The 25,036-nt window shown below is 33.4% G+C and overlaps 3 protein-coding genes across 8 annotated transcripts; 2 read left to right on the forward strand and 1 right to left on the reverse strand.

The window, feature by feature from the left end:
• Positions 1-3,873: 3,873 nt before the first annotated feature.
• Positions 3,874-7,613, forward strand: LOC124826593 (disease resistance-like protein DSC1). The gene is made up of 4 exons (XM_047299452.2): positions 3,874-4,467; positions 4,620-5,715; positions 5,807-6,121; positions 6,213-7,613. The coding sequence occupies exons 1-4, from the start codon at positions 3,911-3,913 to the stop codon at positions 7,431-7,433; spliced, it is 3,189 nt and encodes a 1,062-aa protein (XP_047155408.1). The 5' UTR covers positions 3,874-3,910; the 3' UTR covers positions 7,434-7,613.
• A 4,191-nt stretch (positions 7,614-11,804) lies between these two features.
• LOC124826594 (disease resistance-like protein DSC1) lies at positions 11,805-16,634 on the reverse strand. Of its 4 annotated transcripts, none has more exons than XM_088101977.1 (7): positions 16,411-16,634; positions 16,059-16,140; positions 15,922-15,991; positions 15,139-15,766; positions 13,965-15,063; positions 13,558-13,869; positions 11,805-13,306 (listed from the first exon to the last, which is right to left on the reverse strand). In XM_088101977.1, the coding sequence occupies exons 4-7, from the start codon at positions 15,726-15,728 to the stop codon at positions 12,053-12,055; spliced, it is 3,255 nt and encodes a 1,084-aa protein (XP_087958103.1). In that variant the 5' UTR covers positions 15,729-15,766; positions 15,922-15,991; positions 16,059-16,140; positions 16,411-16,634; the 3' UTR covers positions 11,805-12,052. The 4 variants fall into 4 exon arrangements, with proteins under 4 accessions (XP_087958103.1, XP_087958100.1, XP_087958101.1 ...); XM_088101974.1 differs by having other exon boundaries at positions 15,139-15,772; XM_088101975.1 differs by having other exon boundaries at positions 15,139-15,772; positions 15,890-15,991.
• A 4,022-nt stretch (positions 16,635-20,656) lies between these two features.
• On the forward strand, positions 20,657-24,623 carry LOC148191524 (uncharacterized). Of its 3 annotated transcripts, XR_015783115.1 has the most exons (5): positions 20,662-21,153; positions 21,306-21,500; positions 22,982-23,149; positions 23,501-23,676; positions 24,324-24,623. XR_015783115.1 is itself a non-coding variant. In XM_088102609.1 (4 exons), the coding sequence occupies exons 2-4, from the start codon at positions 21,387-21,389 to the stop codon at positions 24,390-24,392; spliced, it is 351 nt and encodes a 116-aa protein (XP_087958735.1). In that variant the 5' UTR covers positions 20,657-21,153; positions 21,306-21,386; the 3' UTR covers positions 24,393-24,623. The 3 variants fall into 3 exon arrangements, 2 of the variants coding, with proteins under 2 accessions (XP_087958735.1, XP_087958737.1); XM_088102609.1 differs by lacking the exon at positions 23,501-23,676 and having other exon boundaries at positions 20,657-21,153; XM_088102611.1 differs by having other exon boundaries at positions 23,501-24,623.
• The last annotated feature ends 413 nt before the right edge of the window (positions 24,624-25,036 follow it).

Genomic DNA, 25,036 nt, shown 5'->3' on the forward strand with positions numbered 1-25,036 from the left:
TTTGTTGAAAAAACAAATATAACTATAAGAAAAAACCTTTTTTATCCACAAAAAGAATATGAAAAAACAAATGTCGCGGTAAAGAAAAGTACATCTATAGAATGATTTCATTAAATTGATAAATAAAACAAAATTTATCAAAAATAATAATTGTAATAATAATATATGTTAATAAAGTTTGTTGTTAATTTAAATATTTTATTATCAATAGATATTACTGTTAGTAAAATAGGTTCTACAGTCTTTGTTTTAGGTTTTTATCATTCATCTCATTATAAAATTTGTTGAAAATGATTTTTTTTTTAAACTCTCACTAACTGAGTCTTTGTTTAATTACTCGTCTGATTTCTATTCTCATCTAAAAATATTAAATTCATATTTTAATTTCAATTTAATTTCTATCACTGAAAATTTATTGATCTATTTCAAAAAGTGGAACGAGAAATATCAAATTTCATCAAGTTTTCACAAATTAATATTAAATTGCATTAATTTTTATAAATTTAGATCAAATTGAAACTAAAAAAACTAGGTGACCAGTTTCACGTTTTTAAAGAAAAACATATATTACATAACTAATTAAACTTTTAATTTTTGAAAAGTTTATTAGAAAAATTATGGCTAACCTATGATTAGCTTATAAACAAATCATATTAATGAAATTGATTATCGATTAGTCGTTAAACAAATCGGTTAGTTATGAATCAGTAAAGTTAATTCTAATGTTGATCAATCTAGAGATAAAGTGTGATTATTTATAATTAGATAATGATTGACCTATTATTAATTAACAATTCACTCTAAAATCTATAAATACAGGTTTGACATAAGGAATAGGTAATTTGCATTTAGTACACTGTTACTTTTTAAGTGTCAACAAAATGATTTTTAAGATCAAAATATTTTTTTTAAATATCTTTCAAGCGATTTGAAGAAACAGTTGAATCAAAAACTCGAACATTGGACAACTTTGAGATTTCGGACTACTCACTAGAGTTGAAATCAGGGTGTTACTCCCTCCACCACCACATTTTCTCCCTCCACCTCCCCAATTCTATTACATATTTTTTGAATTACAAAACTAACATTTTATAATTACACAAATAACCTTTTTATTTTTTAATCCTAATTATTTACTTTAACCCTAAAATCTATCTTTCTACCCTTTCACACCCACCTCCCAACCCCTCAGATTCTCACCTAAACTCCATCAGATTTGTTTCTCATCTTCCATTTTTCCTCACAGTGTGGTGGTGCTTCAAGGTGCTGGTTCAGAGGTGTGAGAGGTTGAGAGGCGTGAAGGTGCGTAACAAAACCCTAATATATAAATCATATAATCTTTAAAAGGATGTGAGCATCCGTCAACGGATGTCAACATCCGTTTAAGGGAAAACGGATGTCAACATCCGTCGACGGATATCGACATCCGTTTCAGATCCAAACGGATACCCGACATCCGTTTTTGCCCTGGTTATCTTCTTCCTTTCTCCCAACACACACACAGCAAAAAAACGCAAAGCACAGCACAACGCAGAGCATAATACAAAGATATATGCATTGCATTTAAAAAAATTAAAAATATCATCACTAACCTTGTGAGGAAAAATGGAAGATGAGAAACAAATCTGATGGAGTTTAGGTGAGAATCTGAGGGGTTGGGAGGTGGGTGAGAAGGGATAGAAAGATAGATTTTAGGGTTAAAGTAAATAATTAGGATTAAAAAATAAAAAGGTTATTTGTGTAATTATAAAAGGTTAGTTTTGTAATTCAAAAAATATGTAATAGAATTGGGGAGGTGGAGGGAGAAAATGTGGTGGTGGAGGGAGTAACACCCTTGAAATCATTGGCTTCCATTCTATATCCAAAATAATTATTTTATTAATTTCATCTTTTAGGTGTTTATTTATTTAAATTTGACCATTTTTTATTTAATTTTCAAACTTAATTATTTTTAATTAAAAAATATCTACATAAATAAAAACCATTTATAAAAAATTAAAATATATATTTAATTTTATAATTTAAAAACAACAATAATAATTTTATTATTTTTTATTATCAGAAAGAAACAACAATGTCTTTTCACTAATATTAATAATGAAAATAACTGATTGAAAGAGACAACAAATTTTTTAAAAGTTATTCCTACTCTTTTTGTCTTATAAATGCTTGGAAAGAGAAATAACTCCTAAAATATATATGGTAATTAAGGAAGCTTCTTCTTTTTTTTTTCTGCATTCCTATATCTCATAACAATTAGTTTGAAATTTATTGACAAATATTTTATCAAATTGTGAAAAAGACATTTTTCTGTCTGAAATAAATCCAAGCATTATCCACACTAATTGTTTCTACTAGTTTTTGTCTCATCTTTTCTTCTTCTCCTCTAGATTGATTATCAATATTTTGCGTGGTCAATATATTAAATACTTATTTGGATATACTATAAATATTTATAAAATAAAAAATAAAAGACCATTAGCTCATTTTTTAAATTAAAAAAATTTGATTATTAATATGTTAGAAAAGTACAATATATAGAAAATTACATTTTAAAACCTAATAGTTTAAAAATAGTAAAACTCAATTATTATAATATTAATTTTTTTAGTATAAATCAAAATTATTTTTCTAAAGTCATTTTATTGAATAATTGAGACTATGAGATCAATTTTTGCGTTGAGTTTTTTAATTTAGATTGATAAATTTTCTTTTTTTATATATGTTGATTTTCAGACATATTTCTTGGTCTTGTGTTTTGTTATTTGTTTATGTTTTTTTTTTCCATTTACATGTGTATTTTTAATAAGTGATTATAACATTATGTTCTAATCATTTTTATGATATTTCTGTGTAGATAGAACATTTGCAAGTAGGGAAGAGTTTAACTAGTTAGAGTTTTATGAGTTGTTGGTTAAGCAAGGGAAACTAAATGTACAATTTTTAAGTTATATATACCTTGAAATTTCTAATTTTATAATTATATGGTAAATTGACTTAATGATTGATCTCTCTTGATGAATGTGATATGTTGAATTTTGGTTAGGTTTTTACATTGACTGAATTTATTATATGTTAAAATATGAAAATGTTGTTTGATTGATGTTGCATATGAAATTGTTGAGTTAATGAAAATTATGTAACTTGATGTTAGAGATGAAATTGATGTTTTTACATCTATGATTGTTGTTGGACTAAATTTACAATGGAATCACATATATCTACATAATTATGCAGACTCGCTAGGTGAGAATATACTGACTAAATGAAAATTAGTCAGAGAGTTTTTGACTTGGTTGTCACTTAAAAATATATAGTTATTGGGTGAAATCAAAGTCAGTGAATTTCTCACTTAGTTGTCGCTCAATAAAGATATACTTGCTAAACGTAACTAAAGTTAAAGAGTTCATTGACCTAATACGAGTTCACTGACCTAATACTAGTTACACGAAACTAGTTTTGTTAGATGACATTTAGAGAAAATTTAAGCCTGTGAATTTTAGTAATAATTTCGCTAAATAAGTTATCATTTAAATGATTTTTATTATAAGCAGATGATTTTTAGTGACTGTAGCTTGATGTTAATGGATAATAAAATATAAAATTAAATATTACAAAAGGTAAAAAAAATGATTAACATATATATTTTTTTGCCAATATCGTATTCTTATAAGTTTTAATCTGAAAAGGAAAAAAAATTAAACACAAATTTATTATTTATGTTCTATTTTTTTTATATATTTTTTGTATTATTTTTTAAGAAAAAAAATAATTCTTTCTTGTAATTTTCTTCGTATTTTCCTTTTAAGAAAAAAAAACCATCTTCGTATCCATTTATAGATTTCTAGATATATTATGGCTGACAATTGTTTTCTATATTGCAAAGGTGTAGAGAGACGAAGAAGTTAGGATGCAGTCTGTAGTCAATCCAATGTCTTTTCAAGTTTCTCATAGAATCAAATATGTTGTATTCATCTCTCTCGTGTTTGTAACATGTTCTACATCTTCCAATGACACTTCTCAAATAAAGTACGATGTATTTGTTAGCTTCAGAGGTGAAGATGTCCGTAGAGGTTTCCTTAGCCATTTGATCGAGGCATTTTCTCAGAAGCAAATTGCTTTCTTCGTAGATGATAGCATTCAAAAAGGGGAAGAACTATCTGAAGCACTATTTGGAGCAATTGAAGAATCATATATTTCTTTGGTTATATTTTCAGACAACTATGCTTCTTCAAGATGGTGTTTGTCAGAACTTGAGAAAATTTTGGAGTGCAGGAGAAAAAATGGACAAACTGTAGTGCCTATTTTCTACAAAGTTGACCCTTCAGACATACGACATCAAAGGAATACTTATGGAGATGCCTTTGTCAAACATGAAAGAAACTATTCCTTGACTACTGTGCAAACCTGGCGATCTGCTTTGAGTGAATCTGCTAATCTATCAGGATTTCATTTATCCCAATTTCTGTGAGTTTTTTGCTCCCTATCATGGTTTAAGATATCTAAAGAAAAATGCTATTTCAAACAAAATCTTTTATGTTCACAGACCGGAATTTTTGTTTCTCTTTCTCTTATGCTTGATTCTTTTGAGTTTCTCATAACTTCTTTTTGTTGCACAGAGATGAAGCTGAACTTGTTAAAAAGATTGTTAAATCTGTCTGGAGGACGTTGAATCATGTTCACCAAGTTAACTCCAAAGGGCTTGTTGGAATTGGTAAGCGAATAGCACAAGTTGAATCATTGCTGCAATTAGAAACAAAAGATGTTCGCATGATTGGAATTTGGGGCATGGGAGGTATTGGTAAGACAACTATTGCGCAAGAAGTATATAATAAACTGTGTTTTAAATATGACAGTTGTTGTTTTCTGGCTAACATAAGGGAGGAGTCATGGAGACATGGAATAAACTCTTTGAAGGAAAAGCTTTTTTCAACATTATTAAGAGAAGAACATTTGAAAATTGGCAGACCTTTTGGGTTCCAGAAGTTAGTTGAGAGAAGACTTCATCGGATGAAAGTTCTTATTATTCTTGATGATGTCGGTGACGCAGAGCAACTAGAAAATTTAGCCAGAACAGATTGGTTTGGATCTGGTAGTAGAATCATTGTGACAACCAGAGATAAACAGGTGCTTGCTGAGGAGTCTGCCAGTGTATACCATGTTGAAGCCTTAAACTTTGATGAATCTTTGCGACTTTTCAATTTAAATGCCTTTAAGCAAAATCATATAGAGACAGAGTACGAGGAGCTGTCAAAGAAAGCAGTTGATTACGCCAAAGGCATTCCGTTTGTTCTTAAAGTTCTGGGTCACCGTCTTCATGGGAAAGACAAAGAGACATGGGAAAGTGAATTAGAAAGACAACAAGTGCACAACAAAAAGGTTCATGATATTATTAAATCGAGTTACTATGATCTTGAGGAGGATGAAAAGAGGATTTTTTTGGATATTGCATGTTTTTTTTATGGGCAGCAACTGCAGGTAAAGTACATAGATTTTTTATTGAAAGATCGTGATTATTCAGTGGCTGCGGGATTGGAAAGGTTAAAGGATAAAGCTTTTATCAGTATTTCTCAAGAAAATACTGTATCAATGCATGACATCATACAAGAAACTGCTTGGCAGATTGCTGGCGAAGAATCCATTGAAAATCCCAGAAGAAGCCAGATTCGACTATTTGTCCCAGATGACATTTATGATGTACTAACACACAACGAGGTAATAGAGAAAATAACACAGAAGAATTGGATATTTTGGGGGAAAATATTTTATACTGATGTTTACAGATTTTCTATTATTATTCTTGCAGGGTAACGAGGCTATCAGAAGCATAGTGGTCAACTTGTTGAGAATCAAGCAACTACATTTGAAGCCACAAGTATTTACTAAGATGAGCAAGCTCCACTTTCTAAATATTTACACTGCAGGAACTCGTGATACTCGCTTCTACGAACGGTGGGGCTTGTATCTTCATCAAGGGCTCGAATCCCTGCCGAATGAGCTAAGATATCTTGGTTGGATGCATTATCCTTTGGAATCTTTGCCTTCAAACTTTTCTGCAGAAAATCTAGTTGAGTTGCACTTGCCATACAGCCGGGTGAAAAAACTATGGCATAAAGTGCCGGTAAATATTATATATATTTATAACTTTTAATCTAAAATTAAAATTAGCCCATGTCATGTCTTCAATAATCTGTTTGTTTCAACTGCTACAGGATCTTGTGAATTTAAAGGTCCTTATGCTGTATTCATCCTCGAACATAAAGGAGCTGCCAGACTTTTCAAAGGCCTCAAACCTTGAAGTAATAGATCTTCGATCCTGTGTAGGGTTGACTAGTGTTCATCCATCAGTTTTCTCTCTCAAAAAGCTTGAGAAATTAGATTTGGATGAATGCAGATCCCTTACAAGCCTTCGAAGCAATGTCCAAATGGAATCCCTTCGTTACCTCTCCCTCTTTAAATGCATGGAACTAAAAGATTTCTCGGTGACCTCAAAGAATATGATAATGTTGAATTTAGAAAAGACAGATATCAAGCAACTTCCTTCATCTTTTGGATCTCAAAGCAAGCTTGAACACTTAAATCTAAAGTTCTCTTCCATTGAGAGCTTGCCTGCAGACATGAAAGATCTTAAAGGGTTGCAACATCTCGATCTACGATACTGTAGGAATCTTAGCTTCCTACCAGAGCTTCCTCCATCTATTGAAACACTAGATTGCCGAGAATGCGTGTCATTGGGGAGCGTAGCATTCCCTTCTATTGCTGAACAATGGAAAGAAAATAAGAAAAAGGCTCTCTTTTGGAACTGCTTGAACTTGGATGAACGTTCACTCAAGGCCATTGAGACGAATGCGCGAATTAACATGGTGAAATTTGCACACCGGCATTTGTCTACATCTGGTGATGCTCACGCTATTTATGTGTACCCAGGAAGCCAGGTTCCAGAATGGTTGACGCATAAGACCACACATGATGATGATTATTATGATGATGATGATGGTGGTGGTGGTGATGATTGCATAACTTTTGCTCCAAATCCCTCTCACCTGGGCTACATTTTTTGCTTGATTTTACCGGCAGTGCAGTATTCGGAAAGGGTTTTGAAATTGACGGTCAGTACTGAAGGTGAAGATGAAGGTGACAGTATGATTGTGTACTTAGACAGACCACGTCATACTATTAAGTCGGATCACGTGTATCTGATGTACAACGAAGCATTATCTCGCTTTCTAACCAGTCGTGCCAAACAGCAACCAATGCTAAAAATTAAGGTTACAGTAGCAACACTAACATTCTCATCAACATACACGGAGGTGCAGTTAAGAGGGTTTGGGGTTAGCACAATCAGCAATCTTCTTCAGAAACGACAATTGTATGATACTCCAATTCCAAAGGAACATTCTGAAGTCTGTCCAGATGCTCTGTGGAATAGCTGAGAGGGAAGAGAGAATATTACAGAGGAGGTATATATATATATATAATGTATACATAAATAATTTCGAATTGCTTGGCCTTTTCTTTTAGTTTTTGGACTTTTTGTGTGGTTGTTTTTTTACCGGGACATATTAATATTTGTGTTTGAAGATTAGTGGAATGTGCCCATTTATTTTTTTTTATTTTATCTTTTGTAAATTTAAATTGTTTTGACTGGGATTTTTGTTCAAGTCAGAAGATTAATTAGCAGGCCAGAAACAAAGAAGATACATGTAAAATATCTAATAATGGTATTTTAAAAGTTATAATAGTTTAAAAATAGTGAGACTCAGTTATTTTAATACTGAATGATTTATTTATAAATAGTATTGTTATAAACGAGTTTTATTATCATTTCTTAAAATAATTTTTCTAGAACTTTTTATTTTCTCTCTAGGAGTTCTAACTTTTGAACCATTTCTTTGACGATCAAGAGGTACCTAATCGACCATGGCAACAAAGGCTACGTTTCTACCCGATCAGTTATTTGTTTAGAACGAAAGTTTCTGCCTCTTTTTCTTTTTTATTATCTGTTGATGATGATGCTTAGGAAACCCCGATGCATGTTCATTGGTGCTCATTTCTTGGTTCTTTGTCAATTTGTTGTCCCAAGGACTCTTTCCGTTTCCAATTTGATGCTTTATAGGTGTCTTTAGAAATGTTTTCCGTTTCAAACAATCGGTGAGACATCTTTAGAGTTGGATAGTTCCTTGTGAGGTAAGGGAAACTAGATCTTGTATTAGAGTTATGTTTGTGGTGTGAATCTAGTATATCTATGTATGATAAGGTAAATTAGATATAATCGTCATGATTGTTTGTGTAATGCTTGTGTTTAAATGATAATAAATGATAGTATGATGCTTGAATATTTGAGACTTGTTAGAGGTGTTGTTAGATTGAAACCTGTTAAGGAAACAAAGGGATAGTGCTATGTTGAAGTTTTAGGATGTTTTAGTGTAAAAATGAGGTTTTGAGTAGTTTTGAGTAGTGAGAATTTGATATGAGGGGTATGAACTCTTTTTGGAAATTTAAGGTTTGTTAATAGACCAATTATGACTTGTCAAGGCACTAAATCAGTAAAATCTGGTGTGAAAGTGTTAGTTCAGAATAGGGTGATTTATTAGGTATTTTTAGTTCAATTTTGGAGGTTTTAAGTGTTGGAAAATGGAAGTGGGATGGCTGGAAGGAATATGAGATGTTGGGGTGTGCTATCAAGTGTATGTAGACTTGGTTATGCAATTGATGGACTGAGATGTGGACTAGGAAGTGTAAAATTGAGTTTGGATAATTTAGAGGAGTGATTTTGGTTCAAGGGGTCAATTTGAGTTACAATGGTGTTTTCTGAAGTTTCTTAGAGTTTGTAGGGTCTTAGGGGTCTTTAGAAGTTAGGGATAACGTGTCCAAAGACTAATTATAAGTGCTTGTGCATCTATCATGGCGCTGAGCACCCAAACAGAGCGTTGAACGTCCCAATTCCAATGGCTTTAGTGTTAAGGGGCAATTTTCTGGCATTGAGCGCCACATTCCAGTGGCTATGGTGCTGAAGGGTAGTTTTCTGGCGCTAAGTGCCACATTCTAGTGACTCTGCTACTAAGGGGTAGTTTCTGGCGTTGAGAGGTAGCTTTCTGGCACTAAGGGATAGTTTTCTAGGATTAAGGGGTAATTTTTCTATGGTGAGCTTTTGAGTTTCTTTCTTTTATATTTTTGTGAATAATGATTATATTGATGATTTAATATGTGTTTTATGAAAGGTTTGAATGAGTTATGAATGCGTTTATAATTGAATTAAGTGTGGTTTGAAAAGAATTTCTAAGGTGAAATTATTATTGAAGGTTTCAAAGTGGTGATATAAGTTTCAAAGGTGGAGCTTGGTGGTGCGGTTCAAGTGTTGTTAGAATAAATGCAACTAGCCCAATCTTGAGGATTTTTCTGACACTCTAATACTCATACATTCTCAAATAGAGAGGTTTGACGCATGTGGTGAGAGTAGCAGGAAGTCTTAGTCTAGGTGCTTCTAATATGGCCTACGACGCAGTACAAACTAACCTTGTGATGTGTGGTAGGGTGAAACCCATTTGGTAAGGGCTTTGGAAAGTAGTAAAGGTCACCATAAGTTCATAACCCGCCATAACTCGACAACCATTCTAAGTCCGGACAGTCAGTCTAGGTCCTTGCATACTAAGATGTATGTTATATATATATATATATATATATATATATATATATATATATATATATATATATATATATATATATATATATATGATTCATGTATGCTATGTTATAAATGTTATATGACTTTTCTTGTATTTAACTTATCCTTGCTTTTGTTTTTGTTTGTGTATATGTTATTTTTCTCTTTTGGATTATCACCTAAGTGGTGTGAGTTTAGAGAGACAATCTGTTCAGTTATTCCAGCAAGAGGTGAGGGTGGAGCAAAAGGATTGTTAGATGGTTCCATAGAAGTAGATCCCTTGTCTTTTGTATGTTTGTTTTTATTTATAGATTATATTATTGTATATATAAAATTTTATTTTAGTAGTTTTATACTATTAAAATGTGATGTTACCACACACAGACACACACACACACAGACACACACAGACACACACACAGACACACAGACACACAGACACACACACAGACAGATAGACACACAGACTAGGGATGGCAACGGGTCGGGTCGGGCACGGATAGTGTCTACTCGAAACCCGACCCGACAAAAACAAAATCCACCCGCTACCCGATCTGCTACCCGCACGGATACTCGCTTAAAAAATATCCGCGGATATTTTAAAACCCGCGGATACCCATGGATACGCGCAAATATTTAAAAAAATATATTTTTATAAATTATTAAAATAAAATTTAAATAAAATTTAAATAAAATTTAAATAAAATTACAAAAAATATATAAAATATAATAAAAATTTAATTAAATATACATTAAAATTTAATTTTAATCTTATAAAATATAAATTAATGTTAATTTTAATTAAATTTAACTTAATAAAATATAAATTTATTTTTTATTTTTATTTTTTGCAGGTAGCGGATATCCGCGGGTACGGATAGTATAATACCCGCACCCAACTCGTTTATAAGCGGGTATTAAAATACCCGCTACCTGCGGGTAGTAAATATCCGCGGATACTAACTATCCATCACGGATTTTATTCATGGATATCCGCGGACGCGGATTTTTTTGCCATCCCTAACATAGACACAGACAGACACAGATAGACACAAACATACACACAAACACAGACACACAAACACACACAGGCACAGACACACACAGACACACACACAAACACACACACACAAACACACACACACAGACACACACAAACACAGACACACACACACACACAAACACACACACACAGACACACACACACAGACACACACAAACACAGACACACACACAACCACACACACACACACATACACACAGACAGATAAACACACACAGACAAACACACAGACACAGACACACACACACACAGACACAAACACACAGACAAACACACACACAGACAGACACACACAGACACACACACACATAGACAGACACACAGACACACACACACACAAACACACACACACACACAAACACACACACACACACATTTTTTTCTCACTTTATTTAACCAAATAGAATATTTTGTTAGTTGAAAAAGAAAAAACAAGACTTAATTAATAAGATAGTTTTAAATTAAACCTTTAATACTTTGATTCATTATTACTTAAAATCTTGGAATTGATTGAAAAAAATGAAATCAAAACATGGAAAAGATAGTTATAAGGATTAAAGAGTTAATGTCATTAATTCGTCCTACGTTATGTATTAAATACAAATTTTAATTTTTTATTATCCAATCTTAACTTTCATGCATAAGATTTTCTTATAAATATATGCAAAAAAGAGTTTAAAAATAACTTTTTGAATTTTCTTGTTCTTAAATAAGTTTAATAATTTTAAGAGTTAAATCAAACTGAACCATTTATAAGATGAGTTACGATGTCCAATAGGCTAATTGGTGTGTTTTGATAACAATAGCAATCAAATATTTTTTTTTAAAGTGAAAGGATTAAAACATAATATCTTATTTAGTGATTATATATAATTTTACATACATATATAGTTTTTTTATTGATATTTTTAAATTTTACATGAATTTAAAAGCTTTACTATGTTACTCACTAAACTTGAAATGGATTTGTTTTGATATTGAAAATATTAAAACATTTGTTGAATTCAATATAATTAAAGAATGTTTGCCCGTTGAAATGCTTTATAAATTATAGAACCTCTCAGTCAAAGACACTGATTAATAAATCAACATTTCATAGATATGAATGAATGAATGTCAGTCGAAAATAAGGAAAATAGAATGTTGAAAAGTCAAAATATACATTAATTTGTATCGTGAATTGTCATACTCCTCACAGAAGAAAGTCAAGTAACAAAGCTACAGTCAATCCTTCTCTATTCTCATCCCAAACTATGCTAGTGTTCTTTTCTCCCTTTCAATGAAATTCTCTCTTCAAAGTTCTTGGCAGAGCGACTTTCATTATTCTATACCAATCTTCTGATACAAATATTAAAAGTCCCGACAAAGACAACAATGCAGAAAGTACAGAAAAATCTTGACAAAATTGGGACATTTGGAACATTATCACCAAATTTTACTTTTTGAACAAAACTGTGAAAGTCTGTAGTGTTTATTACACTGATTCCAAAAGCTCTTAGCTTTAATGGTACGTACTTGGATGTGAGCGTTCGAGATGCCAATGCAACCTTAATTTTGATCCTTGGCTCATGTTTGGTACGACCGTTTAGGTATCGAGAACATGCCTGGTCATACATTAGATACACATGATCCGATGTAATACGATGTCTTGGTCTGTCCATGTACACATTGATATGGCTACCTTCACCACTAGTACTAATCTTAAATTCCAAAGCTGATCCCCCAAATGGGACTTCTGGAACAACAAAGCCAAAAATGAAGCCTATGTGTGAGGATTGTGGAGAAAGAACAGAAGAGAGATCAATAATCACGAAGTCATCATGTGTTGTCTTATGAGCCAGCCATTCTGGAACTCTACTTCCAGGATACACATACGTGCTTTGAGCATCCCCAAATAGGGAAAAATGTTGGTGTGCAAATTTCATCATGTTAATTTGTGCATTCAACTCAATAGCAGTGAGAGAAGGTTCATCCAATTTCAAGCAGTTCCAGAAAGCAACTCTTTTCTTATTTTCCTTCAGTTGTTCACCAGCAGTAGAAGGGAACGTTACAGTCTCAAGTGATATACATCCACGGGCATCTAGTGTTTCAAGTGATGCTGGAAGCTCTGGTAGAGTTCGAAGCTCTCTGCAATATCTTAGATCAAGATGTCGCAACCTTGTAAGATGCTTGATACTTGTTGGCAAGTGGTCAATGTAAGTGTATGCCAACCGTAGCTTTTGGAGGTTGCTTTGAAGTCCAAATGATGAAGGTAGTTGCTTGATTCCAGTGAGTTCTAAATTCAACTTTACCATATTCTTTGAGGTCACTGAGAAATCCTTCAGTGACATGCATCCATAGAGGGAGAGATAACGAAGAGAGTCCAAATGGACATTGCTTCGAAGGCTTCTAAGGGAAAGGCAGCCACCTAGATACAGTTTCTCAAGATTTCTAACAGAAAAAATTGATGAATGCACACTAGTCAGACGTACACAAAATCTGAGATCTATCACTTTAAGATTTGTGGCCTTTGAAAAATTTGGTAGCTCCTTTAGTCTTGTTGATGAATGCAGTATAAGGACCCTTAAGTTAACAAGATCCTGCAGCAATTAAACCAAATCAAGACCATATTAGATGAGCTAATGAAAGTGAGAAATTTTGGATTAGTTAACATTAATGAAGTAGTCCTTCTAGTTGTTCTGGTTTTAAATGAGTTCATATACCAGAAGTCCCTAATCCAATTTTTGTGGCAGGGTAGTAGAACCAGAAAGTTTTTTGTCAATTTTTTTCTAACTAGAGAGGACTAAAACTTAAATTAGACACATAATAAGTAGAGATACATAATACTTACCGGTGTTTCTTGCCAAACTTTTTTCAGTCGGCTATTTGGTAAGTTCAATTCAACAAGATTTTCAGCAGAAAACTTTGAAGGCAAAGATTCCAAAGGATAATGGGTCCAACGAAGATATCTTAGTTCATTTGATAGAGATTCAAGCCCTTGTGGAAGATACAAGCCTCCTTGATCCCCGAGGCAACTACAAGACCCTTTACTATAAAAATCTAGAAAATGTAGTTTGCTCATCCTTGCAAACACTTGAGGGTTTAATTGCAGTTGTTTGATTCTTGACAAGTTGATCACTATGCTTCTGATGGCCTCATCACCCTGCAAAAACGCAGTAGGAAATTTTGAAACATCGTTATAAACTATTTTCCTACAAAAAATAAAAGATTCTGTCAGTATATGATTTTATCTTTTACCTTATTGTAGTTTAGTACATGATAAATGTCCTCAGGATCCAATAGTCGAATCTGGCTTCTAGGATTTTCAATTGATTCTTCTCGAGCAATCTGCCAAGCTGTTTCTTGTATAATGTTGTGCATCGATACACCATTTTCTTGAGAAACACTGATAAGAGCTTTATCTTTCAACCTTTCTAATCCGGCAACCACTGAATAATCATGGTCTTTCAATAAAAAATTCATATGCTTTACCTTCAGATTCAGTCCATCGAAAAAGCATGCAATATCTAAAAATATCTTCTTTTCATCCCGATCAAGATCATTGTAACTCAATTTAATAATATCATGGACCTTTCTGTTCTGTACTTTTTTGAGTCTTTCCAATTGGCTTTCCCAAGTTTCCTTATCTTTTCCATGAAGAAGGTGACCCAAAACTTTAAGAACTAGTGGAATCCCTTTTGCATAGTTGACCACTTTCTTTGAAAGCTCATGGTACTCGCTTTCAAGATGATTTTGCTTAAAGGCATTCAAATTGAATAGCCTTAAGGATTCATCAAAGTTTAATGCCTCAACCTCATATATACTAGCAAACTGTCTAGCAAGTACCTGTTTATCTCTGGTTGTTATGATGATTCTGCTACCTGATCCAAACCAATCACGTGTTCCAGCTAAAACTTCAAGTTGATCTGAATCATTGACATCATCAAGAATGATGAGAACTTTCATACGTCGAAGCCTTCTCTCAATATATTGAGGCAATCCGTTAGGTGTGTCAATTTTCAAATCCTCTCCTCCTAATAATGTTGAGAAAAGCTTCTTCTTTAAAGAGATTATTCCAAGCCTTCCCGATTCTTCTCTTATGTTAGCCAAAAAACAGCAACCTTCATATTCAAAGCACAACTTGTCATATACTTCTTGTGCAATGGTTGTTTTACCAATGCCACCCATGCCCCATATGCCCATAACACGTACATCAGGCTCTTCTGATTGTAGCAGTGATTCAACATGTGCAATTCGTTTACCAACTCCAACAAGCCCTTTGGATTTACCTTGTTGCACTTGATTCAACCGACTCAACACGCACTTAACTATCTCTTTAATAAACTCAGCTTCGTCCCTGTGCCATAGAAAATGTGTAAATATCAAACACGTACTGAAAAGTTGATGAAAAAACATAACCTCAAATACATACCGAAAAGTTGATGAATGAAATCCTGCCAGATTAGCAGCTTCAGTCAAAGCAGTTCTCCAGATTTGCATAGTGGTCAAACTATATCTTATCTGATGTTTAGCGAAGGCATGTTCATAAGTCCCTTTCTGATGTCTTACATGTGCAGGATCCACTTTGTAGAAGACAGGTAGTACAATCTGACCATTTTTCTTTCTACACTCAACAATTTTCACAAGCTCTGACAAACACCAGTGTGAAGAAGCATAATCTTGTGAAAATATAATCAATGAAACTGATGATCCTTCAATTGCTCGAATGAGTGCTTCAGACAGTCCATCTCCTCTGACAACTTTGTTATCCACAAACGCATTAATATGCCTTTGAGAAAACGCCTCAATCAAATGGCTAAGGAAATCTTGCCGGATATCTGTGCCTCTAAAGCTAACAAACACATCGAACTTTATCTGAGGGGAGTCATTATCATAAGCAAAATCTGTCACTGGATATGAAGAATTATTACTATTATTATTGTCTATCGCTGCCAGCAAGACACACACAAATATTACACGTTTGATTCTATCAAAAACTCGGAAAGAATTAGAATATGTCATTGGGTTGGATCGTATATCCTCTGGATCTTTCTTCGTGTCTACACCTTTATGAAAAGAAAAGCGATCAGCAGCAAGATAAATCCATAAATGGAAAGATAAAAAAAGCTTTTTTCTAAATCAAAAAGGTTATTATTAAGAATCAGTACAGGAAGTAGAGTAACCTAGTACAAGAGAACAGTTATGTGACTCCAACCTCAAACAGCCGAATGCATTAAGCCGCTGATTAAATCACTCCTAACAGCTTAAAGAGCTGGACTTAATATCTGCAACAAACTCAAATTATTCTCAGCCAAATAGACGCAAAAATATATTTCAGATGAAAATACCTACAGTAGCAAGATTCCAAATTAAGCCTGTTGTTGCTTTTAGTTGGCTGGAATCCGTGACAGATTGAAATCAAGCCATTAAACCCCTGCTTCAGAATGCTTAATTGGTCAGAAATCAGAAGCACTTCAGAGAGTTTTCTTGAACTTTGAATTGATCACTTTGTCAGTATAGTCTTATATATGTGTGTGTGAACATTGATGAATGGTGAGATTCTAAAAATGGACACTCTCAGTTTTTCTGACCATATCGTGACTCTGTCTAAAACTGAATAACTAATTTGAAGATACTGATTGACCACAAAAGTAGGCCAAATTAAGAAAAAAAGAGTGGATTAAACAACCTCATTATGACTGACCTGGAAAGACTATTTCTGAATTTTCAGCAATCAGATGAAGATTGTGTAGGTTCCTTTGAGGGAAGAGGAGTTGAAAGAGCTTCCTTAGGATGGATTCAGCAAGAGTTTTTGGGTGCACTTAAGTATACAGTCATCAAAAGATAGGAGTTGACGCCCTCTGCATAGTCTTCTGTTCTCTCACACAGTGAAGTCTCCACACGCCTAGGAAATTTTGTGGCAATTTAAACTAAACTACCGCGTGCTGTTTTATTCAATTCAATGATATATAATTCAACATGGACATGGTAGGTAAGGAAGGCAACTTTACCCGCGGAGACGGATATTTGTGAGTAAAATCTGTGACGGATATTAATTATTCGTGGATATTTATTATTTACGGACAATGAGTAACGGATATTTTAATATCTATTTTTAAACGGGTCGGGTACGGATAATATAATATCCGTCCCGCGGATACTCGCTGTCCAAAAAGATTAAAAAAAATTAATTTATATGTTTTTTAATTAAATTAATTAAAAATAAAATAAAATAATATTTTATTAAGTTAAATTTAATTAAAATTAAATTTTAATTTATATTATATTATATATATATATATATATTTTTTTTGTAATTTTATTTTACATGTGTATTAAATATTTTTCTTTTATTTTTTTAAATAGACACGTGTTCGACTTAACCCGTTATCATATTTCAATGTAGGAATACGAAGCTTTCCAGTTTTTTACACATGTGAAGAATTCATCCATTTTCATATTTTTTAGCCTTGTATCAATAACTTTTTTATCTAGTGAGGAGGTGTAGATGTGTAAAGCTTATCCATGCATAAAAACCAGATATTTAAGTTTGATTTTGCTATGAAAGAGAATGTCTCAAACCCCACGTTTCATTACATCATGGTATGTTTAATTAATAATGAAAATGAAAAGAATACGTTGGAAAGTGATTTTATTTAACATCTATGTCGCAATCGTGATGTCTTCCTCCACGTGCCTGTGCTATGTTCGGTAACAGAAGTCTTCATTCTCATTTTCGTCTTACAAGAGGGGATATATTAATCACTGAAAGTTTCGTCAAATATAGATTATGTATTCAATGAGACTGTGGTGAGAGAAAGCTATTAGGAGTGTGCATAATTGATACAAAAATATCTATGTAATATTACACTAAATATGAGAAAATTAGAGTTCTAGAATGTCATGGATCAATGGAAGTAGCTTCATATATCATGCTGACCCAGTCTTAGATTAATGCTCTTAAAACCAGCATGGTGGTTAGGGTTGGTAATTGAGTCCGACAAATCAAATTTAGTATATAATCAAATGCTACCATTTAGATTTGATTGGAACATGTTTGATTTGGACGATGAATAGCACTTGATTTTGACGAAGTTGTCACTGTTGCGCGTTACCGTGTTCCAGATTCTCTGCTGCTATTGAATTCTGTCGTTCCAACGAACCTTCCACATGTTTAAATCTCTTATTTTTCTATAAATACTTTGATGTAAATAATTAAAATAATGTAATTATTATTTATTTGATAATTCAAATAGTAAAATTTGAATATTTCAAGATAAAGCAGGATTTTTATACAATACATTTTTACATGTTCTTATTCTAGTTCATTAGCTTTTGATAGTTTTTATTTTTTTTATGCATATTAGCTAAAGTTTGAACTTCAACTTCAGTGATCAAGATAAAAAAATAATTAATATATGCAGAAAGTTAGTGTATCAAAACTATAATATTTTCATGAAAAATACTATGACTATATTAAATTAAAAGAATTATGAGAAAAAAAAATATCAGGAACCTAATTAAATACTGGTAGTATAAATGATTTTCAAACTTTCATCTAATAGATATTAATTATGTAATCACCACTTTAGAGTTTTATCCATAATTTTTTTAACTTGTTTACAACGCACAATATTTTGAAAGTCATAGTCATGCTTTAAAAGTCACTGTATAGTTTTTGTCTTCATCGAATAGAAATAACGTGTTGTATGTAACATTAAATAAAACAATTTTCTTTCTTAGTTTATATAAAATATTACAACTTTTGCCAAGAGTTAAATCGAGTTCAAAATTCTTATACAAGGTCTCATATTTAAATCGGAAAAAATGTAATCATGAAAAATTATAATAAAAGGTGATTAATTGTATTTTTTTTTCAGAAACTAATTATCAATACATTTAATGTGAGATAAAAAGTTTTAAAAAAAAAGATAAAAATCTTTAACAGATACCTAATCTCTCCAGTAAAACTTAGAACATTAGTAAGCTATGTAAACCATGTAACTTATGTGAAAAGCCGTATTTGCCTTCAATCATAAAATGAATTAAAAGAAAAAACTTATATCTTCTGATACTTATTCAGTAAGTCTTATGATGTTTTTGCTGAGCAACAATTCGTGAAGATTAATCTTCCTTCAACCTATTGTTCATCTACCTCATTCGTTAGTTCTTATCACAGGTTGCTCTGTTGCTTAAAATATTCAGTATGGTATATAATAATTTTCCCTCATGCATTTCTTAGCTATATAGTGTGCAAGGCCAATTTATTCAGAAGTCCTTCCAATGCACAAGGATTATTGCGCCCGATGTTATTTTAATATATCATTTGGTCCCTATTTGTAGGGGTTTAGTTCAAAATAATCCTACCTCTTAAAAAAGTTCAACAAGATCCCATATTTTGTTAACAAATGTTCAATGGTTTTTTTCGCTCACGCCGTTAAAAACATAAGCACGTGACACACGTTAATAGGTGGACTTAAATGATTTTTTAATTTAAAAAAAAAAGTCCCTGCCACTTCATCATCACCATCTCCAGACAAATCCTAATTTCTCTCCAAGAAACCCTAGCCGTCGCATCATCCAGCATCGTCACCGCCATCTTCGCCGGCAGCCAAGGTGGTAGAGGAAGAGGAGAACGAAGAAATGAGCAAGTCGGCCAACAAAACTAGCGTGGCCGAGGTCAGGCCCGAGGTGGTCGAGGTCAGACTCGGGGTGGTCGAACAAACACAAACAACATTGAATGCTATAATTGTGGAAGGTATGGACATGCTGCCAAGGATTGCTACTCGGTAAAATGCTACAAATGTGAAAAAATGGGTCATATTTCCAAGGATTGTAGGTCATAGAAGGAAAAAGAGGAGCCAACAAACTTCCTTCCCGAGAAAGAAGAAGAAGGATTGCTGCTAGTGACAAACATTCCAGAAATCGAGGTCAAACCGAGCTATTCTAATAACTCGGTTTGGTACTTGGACACCGGCACAAGTAACCATATGTGTGGCGACGAGAGTTTATTCAAAGTACTTTCAAAGGAGGAGTCCGGATTCGTTTCTTTCGGTGATGCTTCGAAAGTAACCGTCAAAGGTCGAGGAACGATATGGTATCAACAGAAAAATGGGCGAATCGGAGAGATCAGAGATGTATACTACGTACCCGATCTCAAAAGCAACATATTGAGCATGGGACAGATAACGGAGAAGGGGTACTCGGTTCTGATGAAGGACCAAAAATTACAACTGAGGGATAAACTCGGGAGGCTCATCGCCCAAGTAGAAATGAAGAAAAATCGCATGTACAAACTTGAGTTGAAAATAGTTCAAGATAAATGCATGCAACTTGATATGGGGGATGAAGCCATGAAGTGGCATTTGCGGTTCGATCATCTTCACTTCAGAGGTTTGACCGAGCTGGTGAAGAAGGAGATTGTGCTTAGACTGCCTAAAATGGAATTCGAAAAGAGGTTCTGTGAAGAATGTGTGATTGGAAAGCAAGCGAGGACTTCTTTCCCACGGAGCTCTGAGTACCGAGCAAAAGAGTAGCTCGAACTGATCCATACTGACTTGTGTGGGCCAATAACTCCAGAATCATTTAGTGGTAGGAGATACTTCGTCTCTTTCATTGATGATTTCTCAAGGAAGACGTGGGTCCACTTTTTGAAGGAGAAGTCAGAAGTGTTTGAAACTTTCAAGAAATTCAAAGTGATGGTAGAGAAAGAAACAAACAAAGTCATCAAAACAGTTCGATCTAACAGAGGAGGCGAGTTCACTTCTGCCGAGTTCAACGAATACTGTGAGGAACATGGAATCAAGCGTTTCTTGACGGCTCCATACACTACAAGAAATATTACATTTACATACAAATATTTATATACGGATTGTAATCTGTATATAATTCAAATATTACATACGGATTTTATATACGGATTTTAGAAAATCTTTATTTAAAAAAAATCAAAGTTTCAGACTCTTTCCTCGAACCGTCTTTCCTTAACCTTCTTCACTTTTCTCTATTCTCTAAGCTTCTTCCCCATCTTTACTCCTCTTCATGCTTCTCCTTCAATAAGACGTGAACTTCTTGGGCCCTCCTTCGAGCTTTTTCTTCGTTTTCATCGGTGCGTGCGTGTGGCTTTTGCAACCATCGAACGTTTGTCCTACCGATTCAGTCGATCTACATCTCTAGTTAGGGCTCCAACCTCTTTTCACCATTTTCTTCATTTTCAACCGATTAAATCCTCTTTTCTATCGATTAAAAGCCTTTCCACCGATTGATTCTTCGATTTAGGTTTCCTTCGTCAACCTAGGGTTTTAGGGTTCTTCGCGTCGAATCCTCTCCGTTTTTGGAGTATTCCTGGATTCTCATGGTTTGGAAGAAATTGCACACAAATGCTATTCAGGAGAACAACTGAAAGATGCGTTGTCGAGCTGGAGCCATGCTTTCGCCGTAACTGCAGGTATCACTGGTTGGGTCCTTTGTACTTTCTTTGGTTTGAGAGTGAATGAAGCATAAGTTAAGGTTGTGAAAGAGAATACTGTGTTAACTTGTTAAACTAAACGTTAAGCATCAATAATCAACAATTATTTATCTTTCCTATATTCATCACAGGGGATAAGAGCTATCGAAGGGTTGTCCCTGAAACTGCATTCCAGCATTAGAGATTGCTTGGAAGCTCGTTCTTTCAAGAAAATGAAGAGACTAAGACTCCTACAACTTGATCATGTACAACTTAGTGGAGATTATGGGTATTTCAAGCAATTGGTGATTGGTGCTGTCAGAGGATTTCTAAGACCATATTCTCTTGTAAGTAGTGAAAATTGGGTTGCTCTGTTTGCATCAATGGTTAATGGTCTGATAATTGGGTTGCTCTGTTTGCATCAATGCTTAATGGTCCTGTTCAGTTTTTTATTATAACCACTTATTAGTTATGATTGCATTAATGTTTGCATCTGATATTCTTTCATGACTAATTTTAGTTCATATCTTGTAATATACCTGTAATGAAATGAAATAAAAACCAGAGAATAAGATTTTTCATTGCTCCTGCATCTCTATCCAAGTTACGCATGAGTAATATGTGGGGTGGAGCAAAACAAAGAAACTTACATGCTTAAAAGAAGATGTTCTATATGTGCTCTCCACTTTCTTCCTTGGTATGTCCTATATATGGATGGCTTCCTTGTCATCATGTATTTTATTTCAGCCAAGAAAATAGGTCATTTCCTTTCCATTAATTCCACACTGCCCCCTTCTTCTTTCACGTATCAAGTCTCTCATTTCTCCAATAATATAATGTCACAAAGGGTCCTCCACTTATTGTTTTCAGCCGTGTGTTTTTGTCTCCTCCCATGTGCACTTTTGAATTAAAAAAATAAATGAATGCCCATCATTCACGTGATGCACCTCCACTTCTATATATATTTTTTATTGAGTCATATGAAGTGTCGTGTGCTTGCTGCACAATCCATATTCTTTCTCACTTTCCGTACAACCCATGTGAGCTTCCAAATTCATTTTTAATGCTAGTGCTCTTTTTGGTGGTGGCCGTGTGTGTTAGAAAATGTGGCAGCTGCATTCCATCTCCAAATTAAAATTCGAACATGCATTCTCCATGCCCCACTTCTCCACTTGAAGCTTTTTATTTCTTCATTCTTTATTCTTTACATCATCCTTTCTTCATGTGCCGTCAGTTGTACTACCACCACTTCAGTTGTGTGGCATTTTTGGATATTTTCATAGAATGTTGTTATTAACAGAGATTTATGTTTGTATTTCAACCACCCATCCAGTTTTGAGAAAGAAGAAAATAAACAATATTTGATTCTTTGAAAATTGTTACTTTCGTTGCTTTGATCATTGAAAATTTGACATAAAAAAAACTCTCTCCCTAAATAAGTTTTTGAGGAAGAAGAAAATACAAAATTGATTCTTGAAAATTGATGCTGTGATCGTTGTAAGTTTTGAAATAAACCAATTGGTCTATTTTAGAGGTAACTTGGAAGCTTTAGTGGTCTTTATGATGAGCAGCAACAACAGCTAGAACTTTGTTTTTTTTTCAGCGCATTAGCATTTTGCTGGTAGTAGGGGTGTGGATAAAGAGGAGCAGTGGGTAGTTCTAACTCTCGTGTGGGTAGTTCTAACTCTCCAGATTATGTTAGCAGTATTATTCTATCATGTATCCTCTGTTTATATGCTTGTACAAAATGTTGTTACTAGTTGAAATCTGTATGTTCGTGTATGTGTGATTATTAAGGTTGCTGAATTATGTTATCCCTTGCCCTCAGAAATCAAGTAGGCTTTCGACATTTGGGGATGACGTGTCTACATCCCCTGTCAAAAGTGATGCAAGATTGGTACCCGAAAGCATAAAGGATATAGTTTATGACGTAAACAGTGCACCTTTGGTCAATTTCCACCATTATGAAAGATTGCAGCAGGAAGTTTCATACAAGGTAGATGTTTATTTTGTTTTCACGATAAGTCCAACCAAGATGTATCGTTTTTGTAATTTGAATTCCATATCTTTTTGGCTATGCTTGATTGTGCTGGTGAAAGTCGGAGGGTAGAAAGCAGATTATGGTATCAAAATAATTCTTAACCAAGACTTAAAATGTATTTTATTATATATCTTTTTTATACCCTAACTAAGCCAGAGTAAAGTGATATTCTCTGCATATTTTCCAGCTGCTCAAGCTCATACACTTTTTCTATTACCATATTCTTTTAAATAACATGCATATTTAAAGTGATTTTCCTTGCCCATAAATTTACATTGGGTTATATTTATCTTCTTCCATTCTCAGCCCGTGGTTGCTTCAATGGTACTGGCATATCTGATATTGCGTTTGCCTGAATGAGGAGCAAATAGGTGTTGCACGTAGAATAGATGGAGTAAGGGCACGGTGATTAATTGCATTTCAAGTGGAAGAATATGCCAATCAAGGGTTGCTGCCACGTTATTCATCTAGGAGCTAAAAGGGTCTTTTTTTAAATTATTTTAAATGCTTATTCTTTGGAATGGTTACGTGAATTGGTATATGATGTGTCATGCATTATCTTATTTCTATGTATTGCATTTTACTGGATTTATTAAGCCAATGGGAATTGAAATGCATTCTTGCTGCACATGCTATGCTTGTTTCTAGTTGAATGAGAAAAGAAAACAAGTAAATTTTGCTGTCACGAAGACTTCCAGTTAGCTGCTATAAATTTTGTTTATATATTGTTGTCTTTGCTGTATAGACTACATAAATGCTACACTAAAAAAAAATTGTTGTATTTGCTGTAAAATCTGCATAAAACCTTTGTTGTTTTTGCTGTAAAATCTGCATAAAATCTTTACTATCTTTGCTGTTAAATATGCATAAAACCTTTGCTGTCTTTGCTGTAAAATCTGCATAAAACCTTTGCTGTCTTTGTTGTAAAATCTGCATAAAACTTTTGCTGTCTTTGCTGTAAAATCTACATAAAAACTTTGCTGTTATTGCACCTAATACCTTGCTGTTTGGGCTGTTCTGGATGCTATTATTGCAATTAAAACTTTGATGTTTGCTGCCCAAAAAGTCTTGCTGTTTTGGTTAAAATGGTGCAGAATATCTTTGTTTTAAAGCTTTTTGTTTTTTACAGATGCAATGTGGTTATTGGCCAATAACCTTAAAGGGAAAATGCAATGTGGTGAAGTTGTTATCACGGTGATGGAGTGGTGATGGAGTGCAACTGACAATATCAATCCAAGATGAACAAAATCCTTAGTGATTATTAGGAAATTATAGACTTGTCATTCTATGTTGTTTGACATGTTATTAATTGTAGAATTTATATTGTTTAACATCTTAGGAACAGTACAATTTATTTATGAATATTAGACATTTTGTAAACTTATTTGATATGATTTTTAAGTAATATATATTTATTCTTAATGTGAAATGTTTGATATGGTGTTAAATAAAAGTTATTGTGATGGTTGGTTGTTATTACAAGTTTAATTGTAATCAATGTATGTGCAGGTGTTGAATAAAACAATTTTTTCTATAAACAATGTTACATACGGATTTTTCCGTATATAATTATATACGGATATTTCTGTATGTAATTATATACGGATTTTATATACGGATTTTTCCGTATATAATTACATACGGATTTTTCCGTATGTAATTATATACGGAAAAATCCGTATATAATATTAGCTACGATCATTTTATATACGGATTTTTGTCCGTATATAATCCGTATGTAATACTTTTTTATATACGGATTTTTGAAGTTTTATACGGATTTTGGCGGTAGATAATAATGATTTTTCTTGTAGTGATATTCTCTGCAGCAAAACGGTGTAG

Source organism: Vigna umbellata, chromosome 11 (assembly GCF_029865625.1).
Source record: "Vigna umbellata cultivar VRB3 chromosome 11, Vumbellata_1.0, whole genome shotgun sequence".
NCBI lineage: Eukaryota > Viridiplantae > Streptophyta > Magnoliopsida > Fabales > Fabaceae > Vigna > Vigna umbellata.